The 14,020-nt window shown below is 41.1% G+C and overlaps 2 protein-coding genes across 4 annotated transcripts in view; both read right to left on the bottom strand.

The window, feature by feature from the left end:
* Positions 1-366: 366 nt before the first annotated feature.
* Positions 367-6,113, bottom strand: TTC32 (tetratricopeptide repeat domain 32). Its single transcript, XM_037151862.2, has 3 exons — positions 5,669-6,113; positions 1,506-1,672; positions 367-756 (listed from the first exon to the last, which is right to left on the bottom strand). Exons 1-3 carry the CDS (start codon positions 5,818-5,820, stop codon positions 629-631), a joined length of 447 nt encoding a protein of 148 aa, XP_037007757.1. The 5' UTR covers positions 5,821-6,113; the 3' UTR covers positions 367-628.
* A 3,334-nt stretch (positions 6,114-9,447) lies between these two features.
* The window catches only part of WDR35 (WD repeat domain 35), a 56,255-nt gene continuing 51,682 nt past the window's right edge, over positions 9,448-14,020 (bottom strand). For all 3 annotated transcript variants that reach the window (XM_037151792.2, XM_037151791.2, XM_037151790.2), the window contains 4 exons: positions 13,857-13,997; positions 13,130-13,286; positions 10,061-10,301; positions 9,448-9,751 (listed from right to left, as the gene is read on the bottom strand). In XM_037151792.2, the coding sequence (XP_037007687.2) occupies positions 9,601-9,751; positions 10,061-10,301; positions 13,130-13,286; positions 13,857-13,997 (690 nt within the window). In that variant the 3' untranslated portion in view covers positions 9,448-9,600. The remainder of the gene's footprint in view (positions 9,752-10,060; positions 10,302-13,129; positions 13,287-13,856; positions 13,998-14,020) is intronic.

Below are 14,020 nucleotides of genomic sequence, written 5' to 3' on the forward strand. Positions count from 1 at the left end.
TTGGGAATAAAGCATTATGCTGAGTGAAATAGGCCAGGTGTTGAAAGACAAATACCATATGATCTCACCTTTAACAGGAAACTAAACAACAAAACAAGCAGCAGAATAAAAACAAAGACACTGAAATAGAGAACAAGGGGACAGTGACCAGAGGGGAGAGGGAAGGGAACTTAAGGGGGAAAAAGGGGAGGGATTTGGAGGAACAAGTATGAAGGACACAGGGATGAGGACTGGGGGGGGAGGAAATGGGAGGGGGGAGCACGGGGTGGGGGGACCGGGATGGGAGAAACAGTCAAAAAACTGTACTTGAAAAATAACTAAATAAATTTTTTTTTAAATTGGGAATAAAAATATAGCAAAAAAAATTGTTTTATTAAAATACCACACATTTTTACTGTAATGATATACAATTATACATGATTACTTATTTATACTTTATCAAAAGCACACCTATTTCATATAAATACTAAGTCTAAAATTACCTTCAATCAATTATTCAACCTTCAGTGCTAATGTATGAACCTCTTTATCTTAAACATAATCAAAATAGCTCAATACCGACTTTAAATTAGAGACAGTGAGATGCCACATATAAGGACCATGGATTAATGTTTCAAAGTTAAAGTTTTCAATAATTTCTTCTTTGTTTTTCTTCTTTGTCTAGCATAGTCTGTTTTAAGCTCAAAATAGCATCTTGAAATCCGGGATTTAAGTCTAATACTTTCTTGAAATCTTCCAAAGCATCATCAAAGTACCCTGCACCGAATCCAAAAAAAATGGAAAAGAAAAAAGAAGCTGAGTATTTCCTTACATAACTCATAGCAAATTTTGGATACACACACTTTTGCTTTTATAGTCATGAGCTTTCAACCGCTTCTACCGAAGAAATTTTTTTTCTCTTAATAATGATATAGAGGTGCCTGTATCAAAGTAATTTTGTCTGCCCTTACAGAACAATATATTTAAAATGAGCTAAGGGCTTACCTACTGAGATTTAGCAGGTAAATTGCATAAATCATCATGGCATTTCAACAAAATTACATCTCCTATTTTAGATAATTACAGTAAAATTAGGAAACAGGAAATAATTATTTTTAACACTTTAAATATAAAACAGTACCTACGATCCCTGGATGCCAAGGATTTAAAACTCCTTCACTTCACATCACCTCGTGCGCCTTCAAAGACTTTAACTCAGGAAAGTTCCACGTGCGATCACCAGCATCAGCCCCGTTTTGCGGTTGGGCACGTACAGGCACAGGGGAGTGGGCCGCCCTCCCTCGGTGCGGACCCCCGGCCAATTCCCACCCCCGCGCTCCGCTGCGGTCCCCCGTGCCCTTCCAAAGCCTAAACGAGCCAGGAACACCTCCGCTGTTCCCAGGCTCTAAACCTAAATTTCACATCACTTTTAAGCCTTTATGAGCGCTGCATTAGTTTTACGACATTCGAGAGTTCCATATTCGGCGGCTGTGATAATCAAAGACAAACGGGGAAAAGATTCTTACCCAGCCTATACAGTATCAGCCCTCTGTTGTAGTACGGCACTTCAAAACTGGGCTGGACTTCTATGGCGGACGTGTAGTCGTCCACGGCTTCGTCAAAGTCGACCCTGAAGTACTTGATTTGTCCCCGGTTGTTATAGGCAGTAGCCAAGTCCTCAGGGCTGCATTCGCTTTGAACAAAAAGTCCACATTAAGCCCACCGCGTTACCAAATTCCTCCCGCCTCCACTTTCGTTCTCTTAAGGATGTTGCCCAACCTCATAGCCTAGAGCATGAAGCATCCACACTGAGAAACCAAGCGAAGGACAAAGGGCTGAGCAATTAAAGCAATGGATCAATTTTTGTTTAATCCTGTTGTCGACTTGTGTGCACCATACAACGTCAATCGGGAAAGCACATTCACTTCATGGTGCGCTCAAAGCGCCTGCTCCTCGCCAACCGGTTTGGCTGAATACAGTATCAGAATCACTGCTCATTTTCTAAGCACATGCCAGCCCGGCAAAGACGACTGATCAGACTCAGGCTGAGCAAGGAGCAGAAGCCAGCCGCAAGTTCCAGTCTGCTATGAACATGTCAGAAAGGGAATCATCAACTTTATTCTCAAAAGTTTAAGTGATCCCACAACAACGAGTTTTGAAATGACTTTCCACCAATAAAGAAATCAAAGTTAACCCTAAAGAAAAAGTCAACATGCAGATCCCGAGGCAGGGCTTTCTAGGAAGAGCTCCGAGCTCCTTCCAGTTTGGGCTGAGGTCCTGCCAAGGCTAAGCTGGCTTCCTACTGGAAGAGCAAGGCTCCGGTCCCCTTTGGCTCCTGTGTGCAAAATCAGCTGTGCGTCTCAGGGCTCCAGTCCACTCTGACAGCCACCAGCCCAAGGGGTTCTACAGCCTCCTACCCCGCCCCATTCACCCAGCCCCTACCTCACAAATCCTCTGCACAGACAACATTCAGGGGCTCTGCTCCTGGTCAGAGAGGATTCTGTTTCTCTTTTTTCCCAAAGGGATCCTCAAACTCAAACCAAACAGCTGCAAGAGATGCAGCTTACACTCGTCTGTCATTCCTTTGCTACATGCCACAGTCCTCAGAAAATATTTCTGACTGCTGTCAGTGTTATTAAAAGTTACTTCCCTTAATCTTCATCCTTGACATGTCAGACAGGGACTGTAAGTACTGCTGCCCTAAGCAGCACTCACAGCCTAGGGGTCTCCCTCAAGTCCAGGTTTGCTAATGATGGAGAGGAACCACTGCAGTTTTAGAAAATGCCTGTTTCCACGGGCTGTGATTGAAAGAGACTTCTAGATACTACTAGTGCCACTGTGACAAGGGAGAGCACAAGACAGCTCATTCCCCTCATCCATCCACTATGGCCCTAGGTTAACGGCTACCCTGCAGAGAGTTTAGGGAAAATGCAGCTTCAGGAGCCCAGGAGAGTTTTAGTCATTCAATTTCCAGGCTTTAAAGCTTTGTTATAAATTTCTTATATTCAGAGGATCTTAGAATTTCTGATTTAGAATTAGATCTCAGTACAACAAATTCTAAAAGCCTCCTTTGCATGTGGAAGTTGTTTCCTGTTTTAAAGACATGGGCCCAAGTGTTTTTCTGTAATATTGAGATTTTTGGAATGATAGTATTTATGGTAATGTAATTTAACCAGATTGCCTAATCCCAATGTGGATTTTTAGCACTTGATAACTTCAGAAAAAAAAACAAACATTTGGAAATTGGATTCTAGCTAAAGCTGTACTTTTGGATAGTAAAAAAAAATGTTATTAAACCATTCAGAGTGAGAGGCATTCAAAGTTTGCAAATATTATTTCAAAATGACTCAGTGACCCACAATTTTCAAAATAAATTTAAACTCTAAAAGATACACATAAAGGAAAAAGTCAGAGAATTCGGTTTCAATCCAGGGGTTCCTAGAATTTCAGAACTCCAAGGAAACTGACGGCCCACTTCACAGATGAGACACTGAGGCCAAGGGAAAGGACAAGCTAAGCGGCAGAGCCAGCCCTGGAACCCAAGCACACTGAGCTCCCTTCCACTAAACCGGGCAGACTTTCTTTCTTAAACTAGGCAGGGGCAGAAATGACAGTTCCTACCAACACACAGCACGCTTCAGGCAAATCTGAAGGCACAGAAGAAAGACGAGCTGGCATCTTCTCAAGAAAAAAAGTCCTTGAGGGAAGAAGAGGGTGATGGAGCAGACAACTCAAACTGTCAAAAAAAGCTGTTCATTTAACCCCTCTGTTCTCTGTTTCCTTGTCCTGGTCCCCTCCACGTCGTCCAGAACAACTACGGCAAAATTTGGACTATACATTCAGGCATTAATCAAGTCAGCTTGGGTGAGCCAGTATTAGTAGGTGAGGTTGCTAACATCACAAAAAGAAAGGCAGCCAGACACTACCTGCTTTCTGGTAGATGTGCACAGCACCTATTATAAAGTATTCTTGCCATACCAACACTGAATTGAACCCCAATATGTAACTACCAACTTGCAAGCAATGTAGGAGACAGAGGACTATGTTAAATAACATCAGGAGGCTGGGTCCCACAAGTCCAACATATGGGTACCTCTCAGGACACATGACGTGGTTTCCTCAACAAACTACAAGGTGTCAACCCACTGGTTGGTGGGTCAACCCACTGGTTGGTGGTCAGTGGTGCCGATTCAATGCCAACGGGAATCCTCAATTTGGGGTGTGGTGCAAAAGGAAACTTTCTTCAGTGCGGAACAATGCAGTTGTGGTATATAGCACAGTGATGAGAACAGCACAAAAGGCAGCCCCAGGGCAAGGATGGTCTGCTTTTCCCTGATGCTGGTCTGCTCTGGAGAGACCTCTGCAGTGTTTCAGCTCAGCCAGCGAAACACATTCCAAGGACACTCACAAAGCCAGAAGGGAGCAGGCTAATATGGATAAAGTCCCTGCCCCTGTTCTGACTGCTCTGTCCTCATGCAAAGGAGGACTCCAAACCCTAGTGGTGTGGCCCAAAAGGCACTGACCTCATTGGTCAAGACTAGAGCCACTCTGGTTGGTCAGAGCAGAGCATCTCCAATTGATGGGGAAAGCCTCAGTCCTATTAATTGAAATAAGATTCCAGGAACTGGCTCAGATGGCAGAAACAGTGCAGGCAGGCAGTTCAGTGCTAGGGTTTTAGGGGAGGGGGGTTCTTCGTTTCTTTGTTTATTTGTTTTGAGTCCACTTATACAACGGGAGCCCTTCTTAGGAGGTGTCTTCTTCCTCAGGGCTCACAAAGGGGAAAAAAAGAAGGTGAGCCTATAGATTAATAAGAGACCTGACGTGCATCCTGACTTGAACCACCTGATTAAAACCAACCAAACAAACAAAAGAAACTTGACTGCCCTGGCCGGGTAGCTCAGTTGGTTAGCACATGGTCCTGATAGCCAAGGTTGTGGGTTCAATCTCCCGTCAGGGCACAGACAAGAATCAACCAAGTGAATGCATAAATAAGTGGAACAACAAATTGATTTTTCTCACTCTCTCTCTCCCTATCCCCTTCCCTGTCTCTCCCTGAAGTCAATAAATGAGAAAAAGAAAACTTTATTGATCAACCAGTAAATTTCCAGATATTTAATATTGACGAGTTATGTGATGATACTGTGGTTATGTCTTTTTAAGAATCCTTCACTCGGAAATACATTTGAAACATCCATAGATAAATAATTTGAGGTGTAGGTAAAATGATAATGCTGAAGCTGAATCATGATTACCTAGAGGTTCATTATACTATGTCTCGTATATTTAAAAATATGTTTTCAAAATACGTGAAAAACAAAACACCCTCGCTGTGAAAATGTGGCTGGGGTCGCCATCGCAGAACTGCCCAGCGACGTTCCCCCCAGCCCCCTACACTACACCACCAAAGCCCTTCGGGGCCTGAATCCCTTGATCGAGAGTAAAGTGAACGCTGGACACCAGGGTGAAATGCAACCGAGAAGCCCGAGTCCTGACACCCGCCTGAGTGTCTCGGAGCTATGCTCAGGGCCAGCCCTCCAGGACACTCCCCCTCACGGCCCTTCTGAGAAAACCAGCACCTGCCCTTCAGTTCTGCAGCCCTCGTGCTCAGGTTGAAGAGCAAAGACTCCGTACGACCCCAGTCCACCGACCACAGGAAGACAGGGCTGCCCGCACTTCTCGCGATAGTTACCTCCCGGGAGGTGCTCCGGCAGCAGCTGCACAGGCGCACTGGCGAATGTAAGCGGAGTACAGCGTCTCGGCCTCCGCGTATTCGCCCTTCTGGAAATGAGCCTGGGCGCGGGCCAGGGTTGTGCGGCTCTCTCGCCCCTGCTGCCCTGCCATAGTTGTCGGAGGCCTAGCTCTCAGTGTGGAATGGGAATTGATTTCAGTCACTTCCGCACCGCAGAATTTAACCTCCCTCACTAGGAGAGGGGGCAGTTTGTGCCCTCCGAGGACCCGTCGTCTGGCCAGATCAGTACTGAGTTGCAGGCGGAGACTTCAAGCTGCCCAGAAATCTTGGAGAGACCCTTGGGGAGCGCAGTTCCGTTGTTAAGCCTGCCTCGTTTCCCGGAGAAGTAATGCACCAAACTGTTTTCCGAATCCGTGCTCTGATGTTGCAAGGAGCTTGCCCTTTGTGTGTGTGTGTGTTGGGGGGGGGGGGGGCGTGCCGGAAGCGGAAAAAACCTCGGTTTGTTTTGTGAATGGGTGATCATAGTACTTACCCAGTTCCTGTGTCCACCCTTAGCATAACACCCCTGTTCTGAGTAGGCTCTGGTTTTCCTGAGACATTTTGTGTCAGATTGCCATTAACAGTTGTCCCATGCTGCCGAGATAGAATTCAAACTTTATTAGCTCCAAGACCCTAGATTGCAAATTTCTCAACCTTTTTGAACCTTTGGAATAGTGTGAACATTAATTACATGTGTCAACAGTCCATAGTCTATGGATGTTACTTTACATTCCTTGGCTGTTTATGCCCAAAAAAACCCAGGTAGTAACTTAAGTACAATATGTTTAATGCACTTAAAAAGTATGTAAAATGAACAATCCAGAGAAGACTTTTTTAAATTAAAATTCCATTTACAATAACATCAAAAAGAATAAAGTACTTAGGAATTAACCAAGGACATGAAACACATACAATTGGTTAAAAGTAAAGACCTAAATACAAAGGCAGCCCATGTTCATGGATTATAAAACTCAGTATTTTAAAGATGTCAATACTACTTAAATCACTCCAAGATTCAATGAAATCCCTCAAAACCCCAATAATGTTTTTACAGAACTAGAAAAATCCATCCTGAAATTCATATGGAATTTTAAGAGATCCCAAGTAGACAAACAACCTTGAAAAAGAACAAAGTTGAAGGACTCCTGCTTCCTGATTTCAAAACTCATTACAAACCTACAATAATCAAAACAGTCCAGTACTGGCAGAAAGGCAGTTTTCTCAATAAATGGTTCTGGAAAAACTGGATATCTACATGTAAAAGAATGAAGTTGGACCCTAACCTAACACCATATTTAAAAATTTAAATAGATTAAAGACTTAAACATAAGAGCTGAAAATACAAAATTCTTCGAATAACACAAGGCAGAAAAAGCCTCAGGACACTATTTGACAATGGTTTCTTGGATATGACACCAAAGGCACAGGCAACAAAAGAAAAAATAGACAAATGGGACTTCATAGAAATTAACAACTTTTGTGTGACAAAAAGACTGGACAGAATAAAAATACAACCCAGAGAAAGAGAAAATATATTCAAATCACGTATCTGATACTAGCAGGAAATGCAGGTGGAGGGGCTGTAGGGCAGACTAGGCTGGTGTGTGTCCCTCTGCTCACAGAACACACATGGTGTCCCCATCGCACTTGAAAAGCTCTGGTGTATATGACATTGGAGGGCCGTGTCTGTGACTGAAGTGCCAGGGCCAGGTTCAGTGGCTGTCCCCGTCCAACTCACATGCCCCTCTTCCACTGAGCACACCTGCACTCAGTACTTAGCCTGCAGATGGCATCATCAAGCCTTCTCTCTGCCAGCTCACCCAGAAATGCAACTGAAACTCAGTGATGTGCCGAAAGCGTTATGCTCGCCTGCAACCTCAGGCTCTCCACTGCCACAGGAAGCAGTGTGACCCCAGGAAGAAAGTCAAACAAGGTCCCTCCTTCCCCCACAGGGCAGACTCCTACCTGAGCCCCAGGGACCTGGGGCCTCGATAAAACTTCCATTTGGCTAACTGGGGCAGTAAAAAATAAAGTAAAATAAAAATAAATTGTAAAGCTACACATACATATACATGCACATACATACACATATACAGTTATATATGAATATTTCCAATATACAGCACTTCTAAATCTCAACATTTCTGAAGTTGGTGTACTATTTTGCATTTCCACCAGCAACATACGAAGGTTTTAACTGCTCCATATCCTCACCCACACTTGTCAGTTTTAACCAATATAGTAGCTATTCATTTCTTTTAAAAAAACGAATTGACAAAATAAGCATTCACAAGGGAGCAGCCATAACACTGCCATTTGCCTTTTAGAAACTCAGTAGCAATATCTTGAAGCTATATCATCAAATTAAATACTCTTGATTTTCTCTTACAAGTTGAGCAACATAGTTCCCCCCCCCCATTTCTAAATGAGAACTCTGTGTGACCTCTAAGGAGTAATTCACTCTACCCGAGGTCATCTGGCACATGCCCAGTACCTTTATAGGTGATGGTGGTTGTTTTTCCTGTTTGGTAACAAAAGAGCTATTATACGTGCACTGTACCACCTGGCCCTTTCTCTCCTTACCCACAGTCCAACACCCTCCTACCGAACCCGACCAAAATATTTAAATCAACAAAACAAATACCATGTTATCTATAAGTTTTAATAAAGAAAACTTAAGATAAAGAGAAGTCTTTTTTTACTTTGCTACATATTGTTTTCATATTATTTCAGTTAATGCTACATACAACCTAACATCTCATCCCCTGAAATATAAAAATGTAATTAACAAGTGTACTTTAGAAAAACAACGTGCAATAAAGTCGGCCTCTGTGCACATCAGTGGGTGGCCCAGTGGTGCTCTGTTGCTTGCTGGGCACAGTGCTTACTCGTACAGCATTAGGTTCTGCCTAACGTAGGTTCTGCCTTCTCAGTACTTTGGCCTGCCACGCTTTTGAAACATAACACGATTCAGACCAAGTTTTATGATAAAGAACAGCTCAGAATTACTTAAAGAGAATCAGTTCATGTTTATTTCAAGAAGAGAACTGTTTCATATGCTGCCTTCAAATACACTGCTCTTCCCAACATCTCTCCAAGCATTTGGTTCCCTTTGCCCATTTCACTACAGGAGAGTCTGCTGGTGTTATTCTCATATTTTCTTCACATGTAAAACCAGCTGGGTCAACTCATACTGTGGGCCTTTCTCTAGTACCATTTTCAAGACAAGCAAGGTCTCCAAGACATGACAGATCACTAAAACTTTCAGACATAAATCCCAGACAACCACAAGCTTTCACAATAGCAGAAAAGATATGCCCAACATACGTGATAATTAAGTCTACAGTGCAGGAGAGGGTATTTCAGAGATGTTGGTATCCAGACCACACTGAACAAGAAGCAGGGAGAGCAACTCAACCTCCATCTGAAACAGTTAGAGGACAAATCCCGGCACTTGGGCATCGTGGAGTTAGAGGCAAATGAGAAGGCTCCACAGGGGAGCTCCCAACGGGTATGTTAGGAAAGGCTCAAGACGTCAGCAGCTAATTCTGGACTTGAAGCGAATTGTTTAACCTTCTTCTGATACAACTTCGCCCCATTCCCATGCTGTTCCTACCCCCACCAAGATTTTTAGTGAATTAGGAACCTTGATACTGTGAGAAAAAATTGGTCATTCAGAGTATTTCCATACTATTATGTAACCAACCACCAGATAGACAGACAGACACACAGACAAGAAATAAGGTTGACTTCCATACATTTTATATGAAAAATCAGCATCATTATTTCATCATCATAGTTTGACACAAAATTACATAAAATATTAAACAACACAGTCACAGCTGTGCATGTACACTACATGTATTTTACAGGTTCACGCACTTCGTCACTCTTCAGCCCACCGCACTGTGGCACAAGGGGCAGAAGTTGTAGTTGCTGATCTCCTGAGCCAGCACACAGTGCTTGCACACGCTGCACATCCAGAACTGGTACTCGGTGATGGGGCTTCCTGTGGCAACGCAGGTTGGAAGTTTCCCTTCCCCTCTGCAAACAGAAGAGGGGAAACAAATAATTAAACAAATAGTTATACTTTAAAATGTCTAATTACTTAAAACTTTATTTATTACATTTAAAAAACAGGAATAAAAAACATTTTGAGGTAAACACAAACTTTTTTTACAATGAGAAAATAAAGTATCAATATACTTATGAGACCAAATAAAATGGGATATAATGTTAGGGTAAACTACTTAAAAATTCAGTGCTTTAATTACTATTTCACATTGCCATACATATACAAATCCAAGCCTCTAAGAAGATAGAATGACATTTACTAATTACAATTAGTCCTACCCTTCAAGAAGGCTGTCCAGCTCCGATTTTCTGTTATCTTTCGGAGTATGTTTGGTGAAGATTTCTAGAGCAAGATCTTCGTATTGCTGTTTCTGTTCTGAACTGAGGCTGTCTAGAGACTCAAGTTTGATGAACGCTTTCGAACAAGTGCCAAAAGCCCTGCTGGCACATGCGCAGAGCGCTAACAGAGAGTAGATCTCCACAGCGGGGATGATGTCTTCGTAGTCTCTCAGGTGAAGCGCTAGGAAAGAAAGGACAATCTGGATTTGGCACAGTGATCATGATTGTGCACGGGAAAGACCCGGTGTTGATCAGTTTAGAGGTTTTAGTCTAACCGACGTGAAGGTCAGCAAAGCTGAGAAAACGGGTGAGAGGTCAGAGCACCAGCAGGAGGGAAGGGGCCACGTGGTCTCCGGGTTCTGGGTTCTGAAACGTCAGCTGATGCTCAGGGCCCAGAAACATGACTGCTCCCAAACAAGGCACCTGCCCTGCAGAAATACACACATGAACAAAAATTTGGGGCTCTAAACACACATCTTTTCTTCCATATAAATACGTTAAAACTGTTTGTGGCATTCCAGAAAAAGTAAACTGTTTCCTCTTTGTATTTCTTTAACAGGTTATTGCTTTTCTGTTTGTCTTACTGAAACAACACAACTTTGAGGGGAAAAAAGTCAAAATGAGCCTCTAGTCTAAGTTGTCAGTTCAGACCATTTATTTTTAAAACTATCATATCTTACATTCAATTTTTATATACTGGAGAAATAATCTCTCTCTTAAAAATGCACCATAGAATTAATATCAGATTGGTAACAAAACTGTATGGTTTTCCTCTCTATACTTTCAAATCTTAACAATATCTTGTTATAGTATAATATTAGAAATTTCATAAAATAATTTAAAGCAATATATTCATGTATTTTACAATTAGGTTCCTACACACTGGTTTGGGATCAGTATGTAAGAACCTACAACAAAGTTCACAGGAAGAAATTTACAAAAAATAAACTCATTCAATATAACAAAGAATACCCTCTAATTTCACAGGGCATATATTTTTTCAGATCATTTTATCTCTGAAAGACAAAACTATTAAAGTATATGGATATCTTCACTCACTAGGTGCAGGATCTCAAGTTAAAGGTCTGATTTTTCTTACAATAAATCTAGAAATTGTGCATAAGTTATATAAAACACAACTATTTTAAATAATGTATAATTCATACCACATATTAATCAGTTAGAATTAAATAAAGGTCAGTTATAAAGTAGACATCAAAATGAAAATGATTCCTATTTACAACTGATAAGCAATTAGGAAAAAACTTTACAGTCCCATTGCTAACAGAAAACAGGAATACACTGCAAAAGAAATATTCTGTGAACACGAGAGAACTACAGAACCTTAGAGAGAAACACAGATGTATAAAAGGTATCAGTGTTTATCACTGAATGAATAGAATAGTGAATGCTATAAATGTTCTTTTCCCTTATGTCAAACTTCTTATTTTTCTGTGACCTGTACATGCTTTCTTTGTAATAAAAAATATTGAATGTATCTCCCCAGGCAAGGGAAACAAAAGAAAAATTAAACAAATGGGACTTCATCACCCCAAAAAGTTTTTGCACAACAAAGGAAATTGTGCAAAGTTTTTACACAATATGAAAATACAACTCATAGAATGGGAGTACATATTCACCAATATATCTGATGAGGGGTTAATATCTAAAATTTATAAAAATCTTACAAAACTCAATACCAAAAAAAAATCCACCCAGTTAAAAAATGGGCAGAGGACCTGAATAGACACCTCTCCAAAGAGGACATACAGATGGCCCATAGACATATGAGAAGATGCTTGATGTCACTAATCATCAGATAAATGCAAATAAAAACCACAATGAGGTGCCATCTCACACCTGTCAGAATGGCCAACATCAATAAACCAACAGACAAGTGTTGGCGGGGATGTAGAGAAAAGGGACCCCTTTTGCACTGTTGGTGGGAATGCAGACTGGTGCAGCTACTGCTGAAAGCGGTATGGAGATACCTCAAAATATTAAAAATGGATCTGCCTTTTGACCCCCGTCAAAAGGAACCCCTGTGTTCATTGAAGCGTTATTTACAATCGACAAGATATGGAAGCAGCCCAAGTGTCCATCAGTAGATGAGAAGATAAAACAACTGTGGGACATTTACACAGTGGAATTTTACTCAGCCATAAAAAAGAAGATTTTACCCTATGCAACAGTATGGATGGACCTGGAGAACATTATGCTAAGCTAAATAAGCCAATCAGAGAAAGAAAAATACCACATGATTTTACTCATATGTGGAATCTAACAAATTGAGCTGATAAGCAAAACAGACAGATTCACAGATGGACAGCAGCATGAAAGCTCGTGGGGGTAGGTAAGGGGTAGAGGGATTGAGCAAAAAGGAAAAAGGACTCACGGACATGGACAACAGTGTGGTGACTGCTGGAGGGAGAGTGAATAAGAGGACTAAATGGTAATGAAAAATATATAATAAAGAGTATATATTTTAAATATATATATCTTATAAATTATAAATATATAAATATATAACAAAATTAATACATAAATATAAGTAAAAACAAATATAGAAATAGAAATGTATTAAAATCTATGTTTTTATATATATATATATATATATATATATATATATATATATATATATATATGAACCTACAAAATATAAATCTTGGGGAGACATTCCCAGATAGAAAGTTAAATCATAAAACTGTAAGTTTTTCTGAAATTACACATAGTTAATGCAATTTCATTCATAATCTCATTTTTTGTCAAACTAGAAAACAGTATATAAACTTCATATGAAAGAATATGCAAAATTTAATATGTTAAAAAATGAAATGAAAAGAACTTCAAAAGTGGAATATACAAAACAAACGAGAGAGAGCAAATCTCAAACATATGAAAATCTACAGGAAAAAGATGTTACTGAAACTAATTAAGGGCCAATTGCAGAAGCTGGCCTTTCCCGTTCAATGTATAATCTGGACTCCATGCAGGAGGTAACAGGCCCACCTGTCTTCAGGGCGGTGTCAACGTAGCCCTCGTAGAGCTGCCTCTGAGCAAGTATGAAGAAGTGGTAGGCCTCCGCCCCTCTCCACGCGTTGTCTGTGAACCGGCTGGTTGTGGACAGAACCTCTTCTTCCAGCAGACCAGCCAAAGCCGACGTGGCCTGCGGGTGAAGCAAACGATGTCCCCATCAGCACAACCAAAGCAGTGGTCCTGCCAGGGAAGGCAACTGCTGAAACCACTGTGCTGAAAATGTTCAGATTAGCAGACACATCACTACAAAGCTGTCACCACAGACTTAACTTCTTCACTATAATGCATATTTTGTTAAACTCGTATGATCAAATTCTCTTCTGCTTTACTGAGGTATAGTTAACAAATAAATGTAAGATATTTAAAGTGTGCATTGTGGGAATCTGCTATACATTTACATACACTGTGAAGGACTGATCACATGTTAAAATTAATTACACTTTTACAATAAGAGATTCATAATCTAGGGAAAGTTTTTTAGAACTCACAGATTAGAAGGGATTTACTAAGTTTTCAATATTTCACGTAGAAACGTCTAAAATACAAGCACTAATTCCAAATCATTCATTCCTTTTCCTCACATGATTTAAGAAAATGATTGCAAATAAGCAAATTAAATGGTCTGTCCAAAAAGAGAAGCTCAGGTGTTTTTCCCCTTGAACACCGTGCTGAGTTGGTCTCCTCCGATGTTCTGCCTCACCTCCGAGCTCTTCCCTTTAGCTTTCCCTCGCTGGACACTCTTCATCTGCTCATGGTACTGCTCTATTAGCAAAGCTGACAGCACGTAGAGCTTCTTAACCCGCAGCGGCTTGGTTCTTTTCTTCGCCTCTTCATCTGCAATCTTTAACCATAAAAGAATTGGGG

The sequence above is a fragment of the Artibeus jamaicensis genome, unplaced genomic scaffold, assembly GCF_021234435.1.
Source record: "Artibeus jamaicensis isolate MK-2021 breed Jamaican fruit bat unplaced genomic scaffold, CSHL_Jam_final contig_465, whole genome shotgun sequence".
In the NCBI taxonomy this organism is placed as follows: domain Eukaryota; kingdom Metazoa; phylum Chordata; class Mammalia; order Chiroptera; family Phyllostomidae; genus Artibeus; species Artibeus jamaicensis.

Bases quoted from the DNA above. Each gene is read 5' to 3' on its own strand.
- TTC32 (XM_037151862.2), bottom strand. From the start codon at position 5,820: ATGGCAGGGCAGCAGGGGCGAGAGAGCCGCACAACCCTGGCCCGCGCC. The intron at 1,673-5,668 runs GTAACTATCGCG...TTTTGTTCAAAG, and splicing joins GCCGGAGCACCTCCCGGGAG to CGAATGCAGCCCTGAGGACT. The intron at 757-1,505 runs GTAAGAATCTTT...GATTCGGTGCAG, and splicing joins GCTGATACTGTATAGGCTGG to GGTACTTTGATGATGCTTTG.